This window comes from Zonotrichia albicollis, chromosome 6 (genome assembly GCF_047830755.1).
Source record: "Zonotrichia albicollis isolate bZonAlb1 chromosome 6, bZonAlb1.hap1, whole genome shotgun sequence".
NCBI lineage: Eukaryota > Metazoa > Chordata > Aves > Passeriformes > Passerellidae > Zonotrichia > Zonotrichia albicollis.
In genome coordinates this window covers 18,717,803-18,740,859 of record NC_133824.1, presented here as the reverse complement: position 1 = coordinate 18,740,859, position 23,057 = coordinate 18,717,803, and the positions used below count along the sequence as shown (strand labels likewise).

At 40.8% G+C, this 23,057-nt stretch overlaps 2 protein-coding genes across 6 annotated transcripts in view; one reads left to right on the top strand and one right to left on the bottom strand.

Annotated features, from left to right (window-relative positions):
- Window positions 1-327: 327 nt before the first annotated feature.
- Window positions 328-22,386, bottom strand: LOC102072047 (uncharacterized). Of its 4 annotated transcripts, none has more exons than XR_012580760.1 (9): window positions 22,179-22,386; window positions 11,425-11,546; window positions 10,185-10,323; window positions 9,235-9,356; window positions 7,403-7,513; window positions 4,044-4,150; window positions 3,422-3,611; window positions 2,606-2,696; window positions 1,453-1,500 (listed from the first exon to the last, which is right to left on the bottom strand). XR_012580760.1 is itself a non-coding variant. In XM_074542687.1 (8 exons), the coding sequence occupies exons 1-8, from the start codon at window positions 22,273-22,275 to the stop codon at window positions 1,384-1,386; spliced, it is 906 nt and encodes a 301-aa protein (XP_074398788.1). In that variant the 5' UTR covers window positions 22,276-22,381; the 3' UTR covers window positions 328-1,383. The 4 variants fall into 4 exon arrangements, 2 of the variants coding, with proteins under 2 accessions (XP_074398788.1, XP_074398789.1); XR_012580761.1 differs by having other exon boundaries at window positions 3,422-3,599; window positions 22,179-22,385; XM_074542687.1 differs by lacking the exon at window positions 3,422-3,611 and having other exon boundaries at window positions 328-1,500; window positions 22,179-22,381.
- A 320-nt stretch (window positions 22,387-22,706) lies between these two features.
- LOC102061252 (signal recognition particle subunit SRP54) overlaps window positions 22,707-23,057 on the top strand; it is a 34,857-nt gene continuing 34,506 nt past the window's right edge. The window contains exon 1 of one of the 2 annotated variants that reach the window (XM_074542684.1): window positions 22,707-22,880. The gene's annotated coding sequence lies outside the window, so the exon portion shown is untranslated. The remainder of the gene's footprint in view (window positions 22,881-23,057) is intronic. The other variant, XM_074542683.1, reaches the window with a different exon arrangement.

Here is a 23,057-nt window from a genome sequence, read left to right as displayed (position 1 = left end):
TTGGCCTCTCCTAGGCTTCTATTCTAGGGGCACCTGTCTCACTGACAACCAAATGACCAATAAAATTAATGTTTTAAGAAAAGCTTTCCATCTTTTTATATTTTTAAACACATGAAGAATAGATTCAACACAGTATTTAAGCAGCAGTTCAGCATCACTCAAGTTAAAACATCCTCTGCCACTCTGAACAGGACATGAAAGTAAGACTTCTTAAAACTCACTATCCTTTCTACAGTCCCATTTATTTACTGAGTTGGTGAGTGCCTAAAGGCCACTGATCCTTTTTGCTTACAGCACGTATTATCAAAGTCACGGACCTGTACATCATTTGAAGACTGAAATCCAATTTAATGTTTTCCCATTTACACTAGACATAAGTTGTGCAGCAAACTTTTTAACAGTGCTTCTAAATTCACAACATGCTTAGTCCAAAACTCCTGAAGATAGTATTTTTGCACTTGGGATTGTTAATGTTTGCTAAAACCCAAAACACTTTTCAGCTGACTAAAAGCTTTACATCCTTAGAACGTAAAATCTAAATATAAATGTGGTGGGCGTATGTGGATCTTTTCTCTCTGAGGAGGCTCTGTTACGAATTTCCACTGTTTTACGCCATCACCAAGCCTCTGCTAAGCCATGACACCTGTTCAGAATTTTCAGTTTCTTAACCCCTTATTACACTTCCTACCATCCACAGAAGAAGTGCAGGAAAAGAGTTCCATCATCCTGGATTTGCTGTATTAATTCTCCATGGCTCCTCGGTGTCCTTCAGTGTTATATATTAATACCCACCTTAAGGACAACTAACTAAATGGATGAACTTGCCTCCCTCATAACATATGCCAGTAGATAATCTGCTTATCAAGCAGAACCTGGAGAGAAAACCTAAAAATTCCACAGGAGGAACAGCAAAGATAATGCTGTTAATAAATATTGTTACTGATAAGAATAAATGCTTTATATCAAAATGAAACAGCACTACAGCTTTTATGTAATATTACGCTAAATGCGTTCTTATCATTCACATCAATAAGGATTCACTGCTCCTAGTTTTGATATATTTAGCAAACATTGGCAGTGCATAATGCTACTGATGAACAAAAGTTCTTTTAGCTTTGCTATATAGATGCTCTTTTTAACATTTCTGCAAAAAAAAAAAAACCATGAGGATATCTCCTAAATTAAAAGTCAAAATATCCTGTTGAGACAAAATGCCTCAGTAAGAAAACTTGTTTCAAAAGACTCTTTTTCATTAAAAAACACATACATCATTCAAATTAACCACAATATTAATTTTGACCTGATTTATTCACACAAATCAATCCAAGTTCATTTTAGGCTCAAAATACATATCATAAGAATACTAGTAAATTTTTCCAGGTACTAGAGAATCTTGTATAAATGAATCTGTTCGAGCGCTTCTCTGTCAACATCCTTTTCCACATACACATCATAGTTCAGCTGCACCTCTTCAACCCATTGACTGAGCTGTACATCTGTCTGAAACAAGGAAAGCAGATCCTTAAATCAACACCATGTTAAGAAACAGCAGGAATTTCAAGGTTAAGGAGTTTCAACATTAAGAAGGCAAGACATAATATGAGAGATTAGTCATTCCAAATTATATGGCAGTGATAAATTAATTTCTGGAAAAGCCATTTTAACTCAAATAGGACATAATAAAGATAACTTTAAAAATTATCTCAGTCAATAGTCTAGATATTTTGTTAGCATATTACAACTGCCTTTATGCATTTGTGTACCCTAATTCAAAGGGTGACATTCTGACAGATGTGCTGAGGGAGCAGCTAATAGTATAATGGAAGAATCACAGGTATTTTCTTGTTTTACACACAGGGAGCATTGTATTAAGGCTACAAAGGGCTTCTCAGCTGCTCTGTGACTACAGCATGCTCCAAGAAAAGTTCAAATGACACCACTGCTGGTTTTGAGGCTGAGGATCTACTTCACCCATCAGCATCCAGGCAACAAGTGATTCAATTTCTCCAAAACTAACTACTGTTGTGAGAAAATCACTATATACATAACCTTGTCATGTCTGATCAGTGTTTTGTTTCCTAACTAAAGCTAGGCCACATAATTTGCCCAGGTATCACACACATGATCTAAGATGACCGATGGCAGCACAGACAGAGGGCAGAGCGTGGCCCAGCACAGAGCATTCAACATCTCTGAAAGAGGCACTGCTCTTATGTTTGCTTCCAGCTGCAATTTAAAGCCATGTAACTGATCCAGGATGCCTGATGGTAGTCACTTGGCTAGTTGGGAGAGCACATCTCTCACTAATCTGTACTTCCAAAAGCTCACAGTGCCTCATTAATACACATGTTAATAGAATGATTCATGCAGCCTGCTGATAGAGGCTGGGATTTTCCTTTTCACTCGAGGACAATCTGCGTACAGGGAGATGTGCTGGTGGTCAACCTCAAAACAGAATCCTGAGTCTTCCACCTTTTAATCTCTGCACAAAATTACTTATCCTTCCTTACAGCAATACTGGCAAGCAGCTAACTTCAACTACAGAAATGCCACTTTAACAGAAAATAACAATATGTGTCAGCTGAAATAGGCTGAGGGAACTTACCTGGAGCTTTGAAAGTGATTCCTCAAGACTTGGAACTGTCACTAATAAGGACCCTCTTTTCCTCACATTACAAGCAATAAATTCCCAAGCTCTGAAACATATTTAAAGGCAGGTGACCAGTTTTTTTTTTGGGACAAAACACACATATTTGATATACAATGAATCTAACACTTGCAGTTTATTGGCCAGAGGTAGTCTAAGCTTAAAGACTTGCAATACATGCTTATCAGTCATTATTAATATCTAAGCAAATGTATTTGCAGTAATAAAATCAAGCTTTGAATTAAAAACACAGGGAATATATGGTCTTATAATGTTAGGTTTTGTAACTTTATAATTCTCACACATACATGCATATCATTTGGTATTGTCAAGACCTTCACTACGAACAAGGACTAAACATTGACATTTGGCCCCTTTGGTTTGAAGAAAATCCAGTCCTGAAGTGCAGTCCTTTATTAACCTTCACAACAAGCTTCTCTTTATGTACACACTTCGTGTACAGTCGTGACAAAGTACTTCTCTTAAGGCATCTTTAATACAGCCTCCGGCATTCCTTTTTTAATTTTTTTTTTTGAGTTTGCAAGTAAGATCATTTCTTGCAGCACAGCAATTCAGACTAAAAACAATTTAATTTCCAGCATTCTTCAAATGTCATTTGTCTTCATGCTAATGCAACACTAAACCACTATTCCCAAGTTATGACAGAATCAAATGAATTCTCAGTCCTGTGCCTAGAAATAAATCTCCTGGCATTTTGAAACCCCCACTGTCCTTCACCCATCCACTCTGTGCCCGTCTGGTTGGTATTATCACCTGGTATCCAGGGCAGCAGGTGAAGCTGGTACGGAATGACAGACTTGGCTGGGACCAAGTGGAGACACAGGTACTCCTTTTTTCTGACTGCCCATTCTAAACTTAGGATGATCAAGTTATTTACACTTTAAACGGATGTTGCTGGCTTAGCAAAAGCTCATCTGTGAGTGCCTTGTACCTGAAAGAGAACCTTAGCCACATGTTTGTTTGCTACCACATCCTTACAAATATCTCTTAGCAGTATCATTCAGAACCATGCTTTGTTGTCTGTATATATTAAAGCTCTGACATCACCAGTCAGTGACTCTTACTTCTGAAGATTAGGCTTTATGCTGATACAGTAATCTCAGGTTCTTTAGCAGCAAGATACTATTTAAAATATCAGGGCAAGGATTCAAGCCAAGGTTTGGGTAAACAAAGCAGCAGTGGGTTCAACAATAAACAACTGCCAGAACACCTTAGCAGTTAAGTATAACAATTAGATGTAGACAGTATGAAACAATTTCCTTATATAAATTATGTATATGCCTTCAAAAAGCACAACCTTAAGGTTTTCCATTATTCACAAGGTAACACAGATATTTACAAAGAAATAGGTAACTCGTTTGGACACAGAGCTTACCTGGCCTGTTCCTGTCTGTCAAGAAAATATTCAAAGACATTATTCATTACAACAACATCAGCCTTCTGCAGAAGTGAGGGCTGAGTACAGATGTCTGCATGAACCACCTGAAGGAGAGAAATTTCCCAAGGCATAAATTAAGAGACAAATACAGCCTTTGAGAAGTCATGAAGCCTGTCAGCCTAATACAGCAGCTGCTACCACCCTTTTGAACCAGTCACAAAACCAGGTATTTCACTGGCTTCACAGTAGATAAAACTCACATATACAACCATAATAACCTTTCAATTTTTTTTAATCAGATTTAACTCTTCTAATTAAGATACTCAATCCATTATGCTAAGTAAAATAAAGTACATCTGAATTTTTGTTTAGAACTATGTGCCATAAATGTTGTTACATTCAACTTCCCTATATTTTATCACAAATGTCCAGTGATTTCAGGAAAGAAGTTAAGCTAGTTGAAGCTATTTTGAGGATAATAAAAGGCATCTCATAGGGTCAGTGGGTTACTGAAGGATTATAGCTAGAAAAGACACTACAGACCCAGATTTGACAGCTGAATTCTCACAATGCATATTGGGACTGGGAATGTTGGAAAGGCAGGATGCTCAGTGGCACTGCAGGATCCTACTAAACAGCTGCCTCTCCAGTCAGCACAAGAGGAGCTGTTTTGATTTCATCTACTTTCACCTACCAAAAAGGATATTAGCACATCATGTCATTTTTCAAAACAAGTGAGACAGGAGAATATGGATGCTCATTAACACTCTGATGTGTTTGATTTCCTCTTAAAGACAGAGAAATCTTATCAATCTGACTCAATGATCCATGTGGGTCCTTTTCAACTCAGGATATTCTATTATTATGCATCCCAAATCTAATGAGAAATGCAAACTGCAATATCTTTTGAAGGGATAAGTAGTAGTCAGCATGGATTCACTAAAGTCCTGCTTAACAAATCTGATTGACTTGTGTGATGAACCAACTACCTGCATGGGTGAGGGGAGATCAGTGGATTTTGTCTACTTTGACTTCAGCAAGGCTCTCAGCTCTGTTTCTCACAACATCCTCACAGGCACAGTTAGGGTGTGAGGGCTGGATGAGTGGACAGTGAGGACTGAGAATTGACTGAATGGCAGATCCCAGAGGGTCATAAACACTGGCACAGAGTCTACTTGGAAGCTGTCACTACTGGTGTCCCCCAAGGCTCAGTACTGGATCCAGTATTGTTTAATTTACCCACACATGACTGGGATGAAGGGGAGATGTGGCCTCTAAGTTCACTGATGACACAGAGCTGGGAGGTGTGGCTGATACTATGGAGGCATGGGCAGAGAGGAACCTTCTGAAATTCAGCAAAGGCAAATGCAGGGTCCTACATCTGGGGAAGAATAACCCTATGCACAGGATAGGATACTAATGGCAGTCTTACTATTTTAAACCACAATTCAGAAAGATGCTTAAACTACTGGAAAATCTTTAACATATGTTGATTCCTTGACCTGAATGATTGACTTAAGACTTGACCTGAAATTACTCTGCATTTACAGAGTAGGTGACCATACTGACCAAAGTGACCTAAGCACCTCATTCTGCCCATATCCTCATTCCTCTTGGGGACTTTGGGACCACATAAGCATGTCTGGCTGCACAGTGAGCCAGACCCAGATACTGCTCCAGTCAAAACCCCAATATTGCTGGGTTGGGTTTCAGCTGAACCAGCTCTCTGATCTGCTTGGCTGTGCGCTGGCACAACAGAGGAGGCAGCAACTGATTTTAAAACTGCCCAGTCATCCAGTGGAATACACACCAAGCCTTTCATGACTACAGGCAATTTCTGAATTGAGGTCTCAAGTTTCCTAAGATCTGTTGAACTGTTTACTTTCCTCCCAGTAGCTGAATGTTTCCTCAAATGGCAAAAGATGCTGAGCAACCCTCTATGTACTTTAAAAAACCAAGTGTTGATCAAAGAAACACAAGGTTCACTCAGAGATTTAGCCACTAAAGATACCATTTCACTTTGCTATCCTTTAGGAGCATATTCTAATAAAAATTCAGAATATCTTGAAAAAACAATCTCTATGTAGAAGAGCCTCTAAAATATTTTTCAAACTTAAGCCATGAATTATGACCAGCATCTGGATTCTCACAATTTTTCAACCTGGTATGTACCTCTGGAGAGAATTCATTTGGGGGTGAAATAAAAATATAAGATTGAAATGTTCAAAGCAGTGTGATAACAGGAGTCACATGACTAAATTAGCATTTAATGAGACTCAAATAGCTAAGTCCTCCGGCACTGCTTTGAAAACCTATTATCTTATCTTTATGCTCCAAAATGAATACTTCAGCAGAATTACAAGGTGTGAAGAAAATACATAAAAGCTTATAATAAAAATATACAGGGCTGAAAAGCATGCCTATAGATCTCCAGCTCCACTGAATTAACTTGACAGAGCTCCTAACTGTACTTTCAGTTTCATCACAGTAAAGTGTTATGAACATAAAACATACACAAAACCCAAAGGTTATGGATAACCTGTCAGCAACTGTGACTGAATTGAGCAACCCACTGCTATTGCTTACCCTGTGTTAAATATGTCTATTACTTATTTCTAGGTTAAAATTGGGTTACCTTAATACCCAAGAAATTACCATACTCAGCAGTTTGTGTGACTCCATTCAAGAGCACGTGCATACAACACAGGATTAAAGCCAGTATTCTATTCAGCGTACTCTACTTACCAACTTTGGCTGGTAATAAAATCATGGGTCTGGTCCAGAAAGGAATTTTTTTTTCCTCTTTAAAATATTAGTAGCTATTCCATAATGAAACTAGAGAAGTGATTCCCATAATGATAGCACTTTCTTTGAAACCCATTTTGTTTGTGGAAGGTACATATACACTGGCATTCTATGAAAGGAAATATGAATAATTCTAAGTCCTTTAGGTATCCTTAGATGCAAATTTGCAAATCCTAAAAACATTTTTCTGCTAACAAAAGTGAATCACAGACATTTACTTTAGTGTTTGTGACAGAAATTCTCTATACACTCAGTTTCACAGAAGTGAGTGGCAATTGATTTCACTGGGAGAATTGGCTAAGATTTATCTGTTTTGTGTGAGCCAACGGGTAAGTCCAGTCAGGAAAAAGGCTAAGTGATTGATATTTTGATAATTTCCCTCTTCCTCTTTACTATAAGGTTTTTATTTCCTAATGCAAAGCCTTTGTTTAGGATCAAAACAAGCTAAAGCAGAAACTTCTCAGAATGCTGATTTACCAGCCACTCACTCAAACCAGATACCTTGTACACAGTAGTTAAAAATACAAAAACTAAAACATATATTTGGTTACCTTTATTCTGTCAATGAACTCGTACTTTGTAATCATGATTTCTTGCAACTGGCAAAAGTCTGCATTCATTTCTACTCCATACAGCTGGGAAGCTGAGCTATAAAGATAACCCTACATTAGGAAAAGGAAATTCAGTAACTGTGATTCCTTTAAAACAAGTTCAAATTTTTCATTTAAAAAGAAGAGAATTAAACACGCGTTAAGATTAGAGAAACATTTTAAAATAGTGAGTTGAGAAATGTCTTTCAGTGGATTTGAAGTATTTTTCAAAGCTAAGCTCCTGATTTGGCAATTCCTACTTAAGCGTCACAAATGTTAGTAAGAGATCCAAAATGGCACATCAAAAAAACAAGAAAGGGAAAGCTCCAAGTTCACTTGAACTGCAAAACAGATGGAAAATAGTCTAAGAAAGAAAAAAGGTGTATGTACAAAACAAATTACAAAAATAGTGTGAAGGGAAAAGACTCTACATGTCATTTTTGTTACTTGGGAGAATTGAAGAAGAAAATATCAAGAGAAAAGAAAAAAATCATGAGACATAACAAAGCCAAAATGAGTGAAAATGGAGGACAATATACCAATAATATAGTGGGATATTTTGATACCAAGTCTTTGTCAGCTTCTCTTAGTTACTGTATTACTGACATTTTCAGATGCTTCATACAGGTATATATGCAAAAAACAAAAAGCTACATTATCACTTAATATTAAGCCCAAAAAATAGTTCAGTTTTGGGCTAAGATTTGGGGATTAGATTTGGGGAAGCCATTGGAAATGTTAGAGAAAAGAAGTACAAATACTTGAGCATACAGTGCCCTAACAAAGATACTGCTTTAAGTGCCACTGTCTCCATTGAGCAGAATAATTACACTTTGCCAACAATGGCAAAGACAAACAATGCTGAAGATACAGAATATCTGAGATCCACATGTACAACTTCATTTTCAAGGTTTTTTGAAACCATTCTACTCAGAGAGTAGAAAAGCAACCTGTGAAGTCACCCCTCCTCCAAGGCAAGACCATATTACAAAGCAGAACTCTTTTTGTGAAAGAGTGCTTTGAAAGTATCTTCTACTATAATAATACAAGCATTTGAATACTTCAAAATAAAAATCAGCCTAGCCAAAGTGTTACCATTTAAGGACCCAATGCTGCAAATATTTACAAATGGGAGTAACTTTCCTCATTTGAGTGATCCCAAAATTAGACTATTCAAATGAGTAAAATCACATGCTCAAGTGTTTGCAAGATTGAGCCCTAAACACACATTGACTTTTTTAAGAAAGTAGTAATGTGTGTTTTGCATTGCTGTTGGCCATATGTTGTACCAGCCATGCCAAAAGCAATCAAAATTGCACTCAAGTTTCTTGATGAAGTATTTTATGTGCATTTTAAAATGCAGCGCAGGACAATATGTTTTTGGAGACAAATACATATCAAAGTGTTCCTTTGTATATTTTAACAGTTTATCAGCTTCATAAAGGAATTTAACATAACTAATATATAGGCATGGTCAAGACATAAGAGGACAAACTGACATGAAAGAGACAGCAGGAATGAGCAAAAGAGCAGCATGTGTGACAGCAATATGCTACTCTGTTGGACAACAGACTTTTCCTCTCCATAAGCAGGATCATTTCTATTCCCTCTTGTGAGCAACAGAGGAAGAACTGAAATTGCTAGTAAACAGCACCTTACACTTCTCAGAGAGGCAGATCAGAGGTGCCTCTCAGAATGACCCATCCAATATTGAGTAATGAGAGTAGGCAGTCAGAAAAGAGGGAAAATGTTTGTCACAGTAAAAAAATATGAATTCCTGTGCTGGAAGTTACCGCAAATAGCACTGCACCAAGCCTGGAGCCAACGTCAACCACTACCTTTCCTGTCAGGTCAGGCAGTACATGGTGATAAAGAAACTTCAGTTCCATGAGGGAAAAGGAATGCGAAATAAACTCTGGGAAATAAGAACAGAACAAAGGTGTTGGGTGGGCAGTACTAACTACTGTGTAATTAACCATTGAAATAGTAACCTGAAGTATTATCTTCACTGAAACCTTGTGTGGTTTCTTGCCTGCACTAGTGCACTAGGGCAGGGTTTGCAGATCAGAGGTAATCAGCCAAGAAGCCTGTCCCAAGTCTGAGGATTCCTTGCCTTACATGGAGAATTTCGAAATCCTTCATGAAACTGAATTACCTTTTTCTGCACAGTATGTTAAAGAATACAAAACGAAGTATCTTGGAACTGTTTAACTGAAAAAGGAAACGTAGCAAACACAATTTGTGCAAAACTTTTTGTGGGCAGACATATTAACAGCTTTAATTTCAACTCCAAAGTTTTAATGAATGGAATGTTCTCCATATAAACTATTCCTTCCATGGCTGTGCTCTACTGGCAACAGCACTGATCTGTACCACCACACACAAGCTTTAAGACAGATGGTGCTTTCCACTGTTCTTCAGCATGCAAGAGGAGATGCAGGCTACTGCATGGACTCTACAGTATTGTCTTCCTCTTGCATCTTCCTCTCCAGTGGTACATTAGCCTGCCTCTAACCTGCCCAGTTTTTGTGGGCAACAATTGTCACTCACACTGCAAATTAATTCAACTTACATGTGTAGGAGCCTCCTTCCACTGGTTATGAGAAATAATTCTGGCCTGTATATTGCAGCAGTCTGGACAAAATCCCCCATCAGCTGGATGTTGTCATGTCCAGCTGAGTCATTGCACAAACCAGTTTAGTTAAACTCAATTTGTTTCTCATGTTCCCGAAAGAACACTTACCTAAAGATGCAGTTTTGTATGAGCCACACTCTGTGCAGTAGCTCCTACTCATTTTCCCCTCCTCACACAATGAATCAACATCATCATCATCATAAAGGAATGCATCAACATGAATCATGGGCAGTGGATGCTGGTGTATCTGAGAAGAGGAACAAAACCTTAGAAAGGCATAACCAAGTCTCTTAACTTCAGTTACACTGTCACATGTTAACTGTCCCACCATCCTACCTTTCCCAAAATCCCCGAGATCCACACTTTTCCCTATGCAACAATTACCAAAAAAAAAAAAAAAAAAAAAAAAAAATTAAGCTACAGAAATCCTGCATGTAAACTGGGTTATCAAATTCCACTGAGATAACCAGTAAGTGGTGGTCAACAAACAAAAGCAAACTGGTTTTGATACCTGAGTAGGGAGGCCTATGTGAATTTTGTCTCTTTAGTGCTTGCTTGGCTAGAGAACATACAGGGTAAAAGAAGCTTTTCCTCCTCTTTTAATGAGAAGAATGTAACTTAAACTTAGCAGAAAGGTCAATTCTGCTTCTCAGCCTCAACTGACTGTTTCCATCATTGTGCCTTATGCCTCTATCTAGAAGCACCCCTAATTAACATGGGTGTCACTTTCAATCAAAAATATACCAGTTGAGATGCCTGCCCTCTCATAATTTCAAGGGGAATAATCTTCATCCTCCTACTTATCTTTCCTCCCTTTTCCAGGCTTGCTGCATGTGGCCAATCCACTTCTCCCACTGAAGAGCCACACATCACTTTTCTGGGAAATGCATTAACTTTCCTTGCACACTGACAGGTCAAGTAGGAAAGGTGCACTCTCCTCCCACAGGACTCACAGCCCACCTGTTTCTGAGGCATGAGAATCTGAAAAGAGCTGGATATCATCTCGGGGCTGCCCACATTATGGCAACAGCAAACACTGGCCTTATGTTCCTGCTGTCTTTAAGGGGGCTGTTAAAAGTCTATTATGGAGCTAGCACTGAAGAATCACTGTGACAGGTGCCATACCACACAGAATGAAAGCTATCCCAAATAACATATGATCAAAGCATTAAAAACTATGAAGCAACTTTCTTGGAGTCATGCAAACATAGAGCAACAGACCTGAGAACCAAACTGAGATTTCCTATATGTCAATCCATGCTCATTTTCTATTATAAACTACTGCTAAAATGCCATCAGAATAAATGATGTGGTTCAGTCAAAAATCAGACCATAACAATTAGCTTACTTTCTGAACAGCTTGATGTTCTGAAGTGAACATTGCCTCGATGGGTAAACGATTCCGCAAATCTTCAGCGATATTTCTGAGCACAACATCATTGTTACTCACCACAAGCTCATCAAAGTCATCTATAAATCAAGACAAACAAAAACCCCTGAACAATCATATGCAGATCATGTGGACTAAGTGATGACCAGTACAATACAGTTGCAAGACATAAACAACACCAGATGGATAAGGTTTTTTATTCACATGCATTTTTGTTAGCTTTTCCAGCCAATGACTGATTTGGATTGTAATAACTTTGCCACGTAAAATAAATGCACTACTTTTCTGAGATCTCAAATTATTTTCATATTTATAAATTTATAACTCACATATGATGGTCTGGGCTGCCACCAAAGTGATATTGTTTCAGTTTAAGATATAAAAAACATCAAAGATGTTTTTGAACTATTGGAGAAATTACAAAACTCAATAGTTGCCTGAATGCAGGCTTTTTTTTTAATACAAGTTTCTTTTTATATGCATGATCTTTCTAATAAACGTACAAAAAAATTGGGGATAATGCACAGTTCAACAGTTCAACTCACAATACATTTTACATCACCTAAACTATCAAAATATTTCAAATGAGAAGGAAAATAGGAATAAATGTAAACCAATACATTTTTGCAAAGCCACAGAGTAATTTTTTGCTATTTTCCCAGGATATTCCTACATTACTTTAGCTCATTTTTTTAAAAGACATCTAGAAAAATGATTCAGAAGGAAACCATGTGAAGACACTAATCCTTTTTTCTTCCAAGGCTCAATCAACAGTAAGTGTCATTACTTCTTCAAACTGCTCTTTTAAAAATGACTGGTAATGCTGGGGACTGTACAACCACCCTTAGCCATCTATTCCAGTGCTTGACTACCCTTATTATTAGAAAGGAAAACCCTTCTTAATTACTGATTTTGATGTCCTCTGCCACTACTTTGTATTTTCTGCCCCACTCACAATGGAAATAGCAAACTTTGTTGCTTTCTATTATACAGTAACTATTTACTTCCCTGAAGACTCATCATGTGTCACATCAGTCTCCTTTCCAAGAAAAAACAAGATTTGCCTACCCAGACTGTTCCTGTTTTTTTTTTTCTTTCCTAGTGTGTGAGGATTCTCAACACCTCCCTGTGGATCTCCTGGACTCTCATCCTTTCTGCCCTGCAGTATTGAGAACTCCAGCTAAAGGTTTACTTGCTCATACCAGAGTTTTCACATCTTGCAGGCCAACACCCTGCTTATATCCCCCAATTTCTTGTTAAGAGTATGATGTTCCTAACTGGCATTAGCACAAGATCTGCTTTATGCTGTACTCTGCTCTTTTCTTGTTATATTTTCCTCAAAAGAAGGATTAGATGAAATTCCTTTTTGTCCGGATATCTCACTGCTTGAAGGATGTTGAACTGGTTCTAAACAAAGGCAGATCTCAGCTCAAAGCTACAAACCTGTCAAAGACAACCACCACTACCAAAAAGCAGCCACTAATCTAATCCTGAAAAAATATACCAAACCCATCCATTGAGTCTTGTCTAAAAGTGAGACGAGTATGTATGTCCCCTCTTCTCCACCCCTTCTGGTTTGCTTCTTGTTTTATGTAGACTGCTGCATCACTCACAAAAAGAAAATCTGACAGCTTTTACAGGTGTTTTAAAAAAAGGCAATGTTTGCTAGCATTGCTGTTCCAGGTGGGAACATTAGTACAGAAAAGCTTGATGGAAAACAGGTTCAAAATAAATCTACAGAACACACTACAAGTTTCTCTATGCTAATTTATTTAATCTGTCCTGTGGATCACAGGAAATGCTAGAAAGACTGAGAAATTTTAAGACTAGTATAAGAATCAGAAACCTGCAAACCTTTAAACTATGAAATGCTTCTGAAATGGTTTTTGCTTAAGCACTGTAGTGAGAACAATATGATTAGAGAAAGCATCATTCATTGGTGCAAAAGGCTCTCTTCTTTAGACTGCAAATGTAAATGATTCTTTCAACACATCCAAAAATGGACCCAAACAGACAATCCTGAATCCCCTGTAGTAAGCAGCAGAAACTTTAAATTATCTGTATTTCCCTAAGATATATTTGGTTTATAATTTATTAAACATACAGCAGCAATGCTCCAAAGCCCTGATGGGCCATTACCCCTGGTAGTTGTTATACTTCAGGAAGGCAATTTACTGCTCCAAAGTGCTCACAGTTAGGTTCTCCAGAACTTCAGCTCCTAAGAGATGCACACTTTGCAGCAAGGAACACAGACACAGGCAGCAGCTGCAACAGCAGCAACACCACACAACAGGTGCAATGCAGCAGCTCCAGCTTGGCAGCATTTTAATTTGAAACCTCTAATGAGCACCCATCCTGTTAAACTCACAGCCCATCCAACAATTTGCAGATTTGTTATGAACATCCCAGAAGCACAGAGATCTTTCCAATCAGCTCAGGGAAGATTTCTATGGATGTGACACAACACAGAAGTAAACCCAGGTATTATGGGAAGGGAAGGTGGGCAAATCTAACTGTAGCCTAACTGACACCATCAGCACCCCAATATGCCCTCAGAGTGCCAAGGCACCAGTTTGCTGAGGTGGATAACCTCTGAAGAAGCAAGGGGAAAAGTCATGCTACAGCCAGAACAAGAGAGTAGAAAGCTGATATTGGCAGCTGAACAGATCAGTGCCTGTGGGCAATAAGCCTCTACATCTGGCACTTGCTTTAAAACAATACTATTACTATGCAAGCGAGCTCATCCAGCTGTTATAGTGCCTGTTAAGAGTATCAAATTCATATATAGCATTTAATAAAATGCAGGAAGTGTTCCTAGACCACCAGGCCAGCCACGTCACACTGCAAATACAGAACTTCAGCTCTCTTCCTCCCAGATCTAGTGTGTCAATAGGATCTGCTCCCTCATGCCCTGGGTGACCTTTCCTGGCCAACATTAGTGATGGAGAGCTCTCCAGAGCATTCAGTGTTCCAGCTCCACAGAACAGAAACACACACCTTCAGTGGGACACAGGCAGCACATCCATCTTCCTCTAACCCAGAATATCCTTCCCTGCCCTGAGTTCAATCTGTGCAGTACCTGGCACAATGCTGACCACCTTGCATAGGGCCCTCTGATCTCTCCTTGTGACACAAAGTATGACACACACGAGTTCTTGTATGCTCTGTACAAAACAAGTCCTAAGGACAACACATGTGCATCTCAAAGAAAAAAATGTTGAAACACTGACCCTGAAAAATAAATGACAAATGGAAGTGCTCCTTTCTAACTAACAGTTAATACTCTAAAGCACAATAAGCAGGAAGAAAAAAGAAGGAGATCTGAACAGACTGCATTTGAGATGACAAAATGGCAGCTGGAGCAGAAGCTGTGTGTGCAACACTCCACACCTGTGTGTATAGTCTGTGACTGAACTCTGACACACAGAGTCAGGACTCCTTCCTGTCAAAGCACGAAACGGCAACAGCTACCACAATAACTCATTTACTTTTGCAGTATGTAAATATTTGTAGATTGCCATCAAGTAGGAAACACCAGTGCCAAATATGAAAATATGCATCTCTGCTGGTACAGTTTTATCAACTCCACCCTCGTGTTTAACAAATTGTTCACTCTTGAAAATCTCAGTATCGCCTTAAAAGGAATCTTCAAAGAAGAAACAAAAGTAGAAAAGTATTTTATATATCATTTTAGTACCTGTTACATACATGAAATGTATACAACATGAAATGGAGAGTGTGCAAGCCAACCTGTGTTCATTGCACAGACAACTAACCAGGAAAGAAATGTACAGTTCATGAAACACTGCAAGATGAATCACAATCATTTGTTTATGGAGGAAGTCTGAGTGTGTAGTGTTTGTATTTTACTTCAAAAACCGGTTCCACTGGATTTACTCAACATGCATTTATAAAATTTAATTAACACGTTGCAAAAAGCCTCATTATCACCCTGGTGCTAGTCAGCCTTTCTACAGAAGCTAAGAAAACATCACAAAGCCTCGCACCAGATAGAGAGCACCGCTACACCAACATCTGAACATCCTGGCACTGCAAAATACAGGATTGAAGACAAGCAATGTGTGATTTCCAAATGACAACAGAAGATTACATGTCCCTGAAGGAAAGAAGAGAATTTAGCAAAGGCAACCACAGCAGCAAGCACCTTATGGTCCTCTAGATATATACTCCGACTCACAGAAGAGAAAAGCACATATTAACAGCTGTGTTACTTAAAACAAGGTTGATTTAGTAATTCAGCATTTTTAAATAATACTGGAGAACCAAAAAAAGGAAGAAGCACCACATCCCTAAAACTTTAGTATTGCCCTTTTTGGCTAAATAATTTGAGAAGCAATATGTGACCTCAGTATACCAAGTACCTCAGGAGCTCTAAATATTATTTCTGTCCCAAAGCATACATAGTTATTGGTAGAAAGTAATTGGCTTTTTCCAACAGAAATATAACCAGAGTTCATTTTATTAGTTTAAGTCTTTTACACTGGTTAATTGAAAGAAGCTTTGAAGTTCAATTTTAAACAAGGTAAGTCTCATACTGTTTCACAGTCCCTAGTTGCCCCCACCATTATTACATTTCAATGACTAACAACTTAGAAGTATTTGGTATTCTTCCTGAGACCTCTCTCACACCAGTATCACTTCTCACAACAAAGGAAATTAATGCCAATTCCCACAGTTGATGATTCATCCAATTATAGGTAACATCCCATTTTAGTTTATCAAACAGAACAGTGGAAAAGATTTTTGGTATGGTATCATTTCAACAAATAAATGTTAATGTGAAAATGCAATGCTATTTTTATCTCTTCTGAAAGGATATTTCAGTTGAATAAATCACTTCTACAAATTTGGATACGAAGCCTTGTACTAAATTTCTTTTTCACACAAACACAAAACCACATACTATACTTGTCACATTGCAGAAACCCACATTTTCATCCTTTTTAAAGATACTCGTTCCACTTTAGTTTCATCTGCAGACTGAAAGGAAACATTTAAAGAATCAAGTTTTTTCTTATCCTGTTTCCTCTTCTTTTCTTGTGAAAATTATAATCTGATAACTCTAGCAGGTCAGAGAACATGCTAATTCCTAGATAATAAAGTACAAGAAAATGCTGGACACACTTGGTCTGCTCCTAAGAGTATGATGAAAAGTTTCTTCTCTGTATGCAGAACACTGTTCTAAAGCAGCACATCCTCCATTATCAGTTAGGTTGACTTTATTAGATACTCTTCCCTCCCTGCCTATTAAAAACCTGAATTTACAGCACTGATTGCCCTCAACTTTCAAGTTACAAGACTAAATTGTACTCCAACCTCTTAAAAAGCTGGTTTGCTCCCAGTACAAGTGCATCCATTAAAAAAAAAATTGTACTTAATTATATGTTGTTTATCCTTAAATTAGAAGATTTGCAATGATTATTATTCAATTACTATTTTGAGTGATACTCTTGATATTGAATATTTTGAGTACTGCAGGAACAATCAACAATTCAGACCAGTATATCACTTTGAAATCTTAGCTTCATATTCTCTCAGGAAATGCATAGATTGGAAACGGTTTGTAGAGTGTTTTATTACACTGTTGCATGAACTGAAAAAAATTTAGAAGTTAGTATCACAACAGTAATATTTACCCATGATGGAAAAATATTTCAACCTTAGACCCCATGACAGAACACAAGAAGTGTAAAGGGTCTTACCACCTTATCTGTGCTTCACTGACACTGACTGAGGGACAGCTTTGTAATCTGCATTTAAGCGCTAAGTACAGCAAATGCATTCAGTGGGTGCCAGTAGGTAGAGTGGTTTGGTGACTTCAGTCTCAAACTCAAGATTCAGATTCCTGTACTTACTTCCCCTGATTCCTGTGGTGCTGCTCATGTAAACAGATAGCTTGGTCAATTCACTGGTTATCTTCTCCAGCATTCATTCTTACCAAATGTAACCTTTTCTGCTACTGAAAATTTTAGAAATCTGGGCAGTGGAGGCTCACGTGGGAATTTGCCCCAGCTCTACATCAAATGCTGGGACCCAGCTGAGGGGGATTGTCAGGGGGGTTTCCCAAGTGGTTTGAATTAGCTCTTGGGCTTCACCCAGGTTTTCTTAGCCGGAACTTCTGGAACACCGTTATTGCAAAAGGATATTAAAGCATTAATCATGCTATTATAAAAAAGTTAAGACACGAAAGGTTCCTGTTCCTTTTTCCAGCTCTTATTATTTAATTTTCTTTAAGATCTAAGACAAACTCAAAAGAAAAGCTGGAATGCAAGTCACCGTGAAATGACGTACATCTCACTGCAGTGTGTGGGAAGAGCTGGCTGATTGTGAAACAGCCAAGCAGTGTTGCTAAGCAGCTGCCTTAAAACACTAACGTCTTATTCCATCACACGTAAAGATTTGGAATTTCTAAAATTCTCAATACAAAAAACCCCACATTCATAAGAAAAGGAAAAAAAAACCCAAATAGAAAAGAAAAAAAACCCTAGTAGAATCTTTCATTCACTTACATTCCTGTAATTACCAAGTAAGGTTAGTCAGAAATCATTGGAGTGAGAATATGTTCAATGTTCTTTCAGTTCAAAATATGTAAGGCTTTACTTTAGGTAAGATAGCTCACTTTACTATAAACAATTCACATCTTCCATGGAAGTCTGTCAGTAACATTTCATGCTTTCAGTGTCTGAGAAAACACCAACTAAGCTACAGTAATAACTAAGGTCTTTGCAACAACACTCATCTTTAAGGTCATCCACCTCATGCAGGACTTTACTCTAAGGATGCATGTATTTAATTCAGAGAGAGGTGTGAAGAAGGAAAAAGCCTGACTCCAGCTAACACTGGAACCATGCCCAGTTCTCCTCAGCTGGAGGTAAAAGTATAAGCTCAACATCTTGACAGAAACAGGAATGGGATACAGGAGGAAAAGGCAGGGAACTGACACCTCACAGAAAAACAGTTTATCTGTGGAGATACCATTTTTATTTCCATTTATCCTATCCTAGTTTTCATTCACAATATTATCTCCCCATCCCTACCACCTTTTTTTTCTTTTGTTCATCAGAGTTTTGTTTCCTTCCTACATCTGTATCACCAAAGACTTTTATTTCTGTGTGGTACAGAGATCTGGTAACTTTTTATGTCTCCCATAAAACAGTCTTCTTTATGCACAGAGAGAAGACCACATTCCCTAGCTGTATTCAGGGTCCAGCAACAGAAACCTCTACCAGCTCTTCACTATCCCCAGTCCAAGCACTATTAATTATCACAGGACTAGCTAGGCATTAAAATGGGCAGTATAATTATTCAAATACAACAAATCGGAGAGGAAAAAAAAAGCCACACTAAAAGTTACTGCCAGTATGCAGCCACAGAAGCAGCTCAGAGAAACAATACTAAGAGAAGCGTCATCAAGAGTGCTATGCTAGGGACATCACAGAAAATATTTGCATCTCTGAGGAAAATGCAAAAAAGCTAAAGGAATGTGACCTGCAGGACAAATGCCTCTGCTCACTTACTGTCCAATGCTGCAAGAAAATAAAACCAGTAAGGTACAGATACTGATCTTGCATTCTAGTCCTGTCATCAGGGTGAAAACTAGAAATAAAGCAGGACATAGCCATCCAGACAAAAGAGATCAGAAAAACAGGAACAGGTTAATGACCCAAAGAGGCAGTGAAACATATATTGATTGTTTAACAATGAAAAGTCTTTACACATAGGCATAAAGCTTTCTAATTTCCACTCTTTTATCATATATCTACATGTAAACATATATGTATGTTAGAGAGGGAGACTGCAGCACCTTGAGAGAGCACAAGAACTGGGTAAACATTGATATTTTTCCACTGGCAACTTCTACAAGCATTAGCAGGAGGCCAAATTCTACAGGCTCTAAATGTCTCCACAAATGTGGCAATCAGGGAAATAAGATTAGCCTAAGTCACACATTCCAACTTACACACCTTGGAACAAATGTGGTTGCCTACAGTTCTATACTGCATCAGCAATTCACAAAATACAATCACAACATGTAAGCAAATGCCGAGGATGCAGATTACTAAAGTACAACTTGATTTCTCAGAATACTTATTAATAGCATACAGCCAGGATATTAACAATGAGCATTTTTTAAAAGAGAAAATTAGCATAAAATATTATCAGAGCCCAAGCCTGTAAGCAAAGAATCCTAAACCAAAAAAGATTCTGAAGATGGCCTCACAAGGAGACTACAGAAATGAAATTATATTCATTACTACTGCTGCTTGATCCTGACTGCCCTGTCCACTGTTCCCTGATCTGCAGCATTTGAGCTGAAAAGCCATTGAATGGCAACTGTAAAGCTAATTATGTTTAAAGATGATGCACATAGTGAAGCAGCAGCCATCACTATTGATGCAAACAGTATAAAAATAGAAGGACACAGATTGCTCAGATGTACCACACACACAAAGTAGTTAAAGATTTGGAACCTAAATTACTCTTTAGGTTGCATCTTAACTATGAAGAGCAAATATGAGGCAAGAATATATGAATTCTTTCACTGAAAGACCTAGGCAAAAAGCTAGATCATTAAAATTCAGAAAAAATATTTGAGAGATCATAATAAAGGCTAGTGACCATAGCATATCATCTTTCACAGAAACCATCTATAGGAAGTTTGGAAGCTGTAACATAAAAAAAAATATTAAAATGTATTCACTGAAAAAGGATTTTGGAGTCTACATAAACTATGCTCAAAACATTGGCTGAAAATTCCTATGGCAGTAGTAAAACATGATCATAGAATTCAAACAGAGAAAACAGTAAGTATTAGTTTCCTAACTGAAACAGTTCAGCAATTTCAAGTTTCACTAGTAAGTTCCCATGTGCTTTGCTGTATCTGTAAAGGGGTCAGGAAGCTGAGAAAGCTCTATATGCACACCACCACACAAACTAATACAGTGTGTAGGAGCTGCAATGATTTATGTTAAGTGAATAATCAATAGGAAAGATTGCATGAGGAATTCAATGAGATTTTTATATATTAGAGCATATGGGATAGAAGAAAACCACTTCTAACAAGATTATTTACAGTAACCCAAGCACTGTTAAGGAAGTGTCCAGAGAAGACCTCAGAACTGGAAGGACGCAGTACTGCTCATAGCAGATTGCTTTAGCATTATGTCTATATACATGCAGACAAGTACATGTGTAGATAGATATACACATAGGTATGTGAACATACACACAGAAAGTAAGAATGTTTAATTGCAAGTAACACTAACTGCTTCCATCAAAATTCAGCCTTCACGTTCTAGGGAGGCCCATGTCTGCTCTAGTCGTGGAGGCCGACTCCCAGATGCTCTGGAACATTTGGCAATGTCTCTCCTAGGAAAGAGCCCGTCTGGGAGGGAGGGCTGCGTGCCTGTCACAGGCAGTAAAGGCTGTTCCCAGCTGCTTCTCTTCCCGCAAATCCAGCAGAGGGCCTGCTCCCCCTGAGAAGGATCGGTCCTGCCTCTCCATCCGAGTGACGGCGGGAGCCACAAACCACAGGGCAACACGGAGTGAGCTTGCAGCTCCAAGTACCCGGACAGCTGGACAAGTCCTGGCTGTCAGAGCTGCCCTTTGTGCCACGGGCCCTGTGGGTTGGTGCTGCCTTAGGAAGTTGTTTTCGCCCTAAAGTGGACGTGCTGGAGCAAAGACCCAAACAAGAAGCATAACCTGAGCAAAGCAGGGGAAGTACTGTATCATATGATGAATTTCTGCCAACACACGATCATCAGGGGAGGTTTACCACCCCAGGAGACAATCATTAATAAACAGGACACACACATAAATGGATCTTGAGACTGGGCCACAAAATTGGAGGGGTCTTCCAGATTCCTATCTGCAATGGAAAAATGCACATACCTCCTGAGACTAAGCAGGGTTTAGACTTTATTCAGCAGAGTACTATGTGACTATCGCTTTAACGCACTGCCTATGATGAGGTTTTCCGTGTCATCCTTTGGGTTCAGTTGCAAATTTACAGCTTCTGCACTGACCCATATTTCCTTTCTTCATCTGCCACAGAACGCTTGACTGCAGCACGCTGATGAAATTACATCCAGGCATAAACAAGGGAGTAAACAGAAAGCTATGTTCACTTAAGGTGACATCAAGTGCGGAAAGCAGCGTTTGTAAATGAGCTCAAACCGCTACATCCAAACTCCTGAAAGGCTGCCGTGTACGCCTGTAAAGCTGCGGCACAAGACAAGCCTAGGCCCCAAAGCCGTCTCGGCGCGGCAGCAGCAGGAGCAGCCTGGCTCCGCACGCCCGGTGCGCCGCGGGCTCTGAGGGGCAGCCCGTCCTGCCCCGCTGCCGGCCGCGCCGCCACAACACCGGCCCTGCCACGGCACCAGTAACGGCACGGAACGGCACCCGTGGCATGGCAGGGCACGGCAGCCCCGCACGGGCGAGCGCGGCCGCCCCCGATGGGAGCCGGGCAGGACGGAGGGCACCGGCCGCGCTCTGCTCCAGCCGAGCCGCCGGGCCGGTACCCGCCGGTACCCGGAGAGCCGCGTGCCCCCGGAAGGGGGCGGTACCCCGGTCTGGGCACGCCGCCCCTCGCCCAGGGTCCGCTCCCCCCTCCCCCGGCCCCGGCTGCCGCATGGCGGGGCGATCCAGGCCCGCGGTGCGGTGCGGTCGCGGCCCCGCTGTGCGGCGCTTACGGGTGTTGCGCATCCAGTGCAGCAGGCGCGGCAGGTCGGCGGCGCGCGTGCCCCGCACGGCCGCCAGCACCGCGCGCCGCGCCGCCGCCAGCTCCATCGCGCGCCGCCGCGGGGGGGCGCCACGCGCGCCGAATCACGCACGTGCGCGCCGCGGGACGAACCGCGCCCTCCGCGTGCCCGCCCACCCGCACGCGCGCATGCGGGAGGGCAACACCGACCGGAAGAGGCCCCTTGCGCATGCTCGGCCCCGCCCTTTTGCGCACTCTCCCTGCTCGTGCTCGCTCTGCCGCTTGGCGCCGCGCCCGGCCCCTCCCCCCGCTGCTGGCGCGGCCGCGGGGGAGGAGCTCCGCCCTCCGAGCTCCGCCCTCCTTGCCCCTACCCTCCCTGCCCCGCCCTCCCTGCCCCGCCCACGGTCGCCCCTCCCGCCGCGCCCTAAGGCGGCGCCGCGCGATTCCCGCCTGTGCCGCGCGGGGTGCGCGAGGGACGTTTACACGGCGCCACCTTAACGACGCAGCGGTCCCGCGCGCGCCCCGGAAACGGAAGCCAACGGAGGCCTGTGGGGCGACGGCCAGTGCTGACGTTTCCCTGGTCGGCAGCGGCCGTCACTCCTCGCGATCCAGCGGAGGGAGTCTCGCTGGGCAGCCTCGCCCCGGCGGGCTAGGCTGGGCACGGCTCCGCCGCGGGCCCCGCGCCGCGCTCCCGGTGAGTGCTCGCGCTGCCGCCGTAGCCGCTCTGTAAGCGGGACCGCCACCCGCCGCGGTGAGCCCTCGGCCCGGTCCCGGCGGGGAAGGAGGAGGCACCGGTGCCTGCCGACCCCGGGGAACGGCGGCAGCTCGGTCCGAGAGGTGCCCTCAGCCCGCCGGGGCTCCGCGGGAGCAG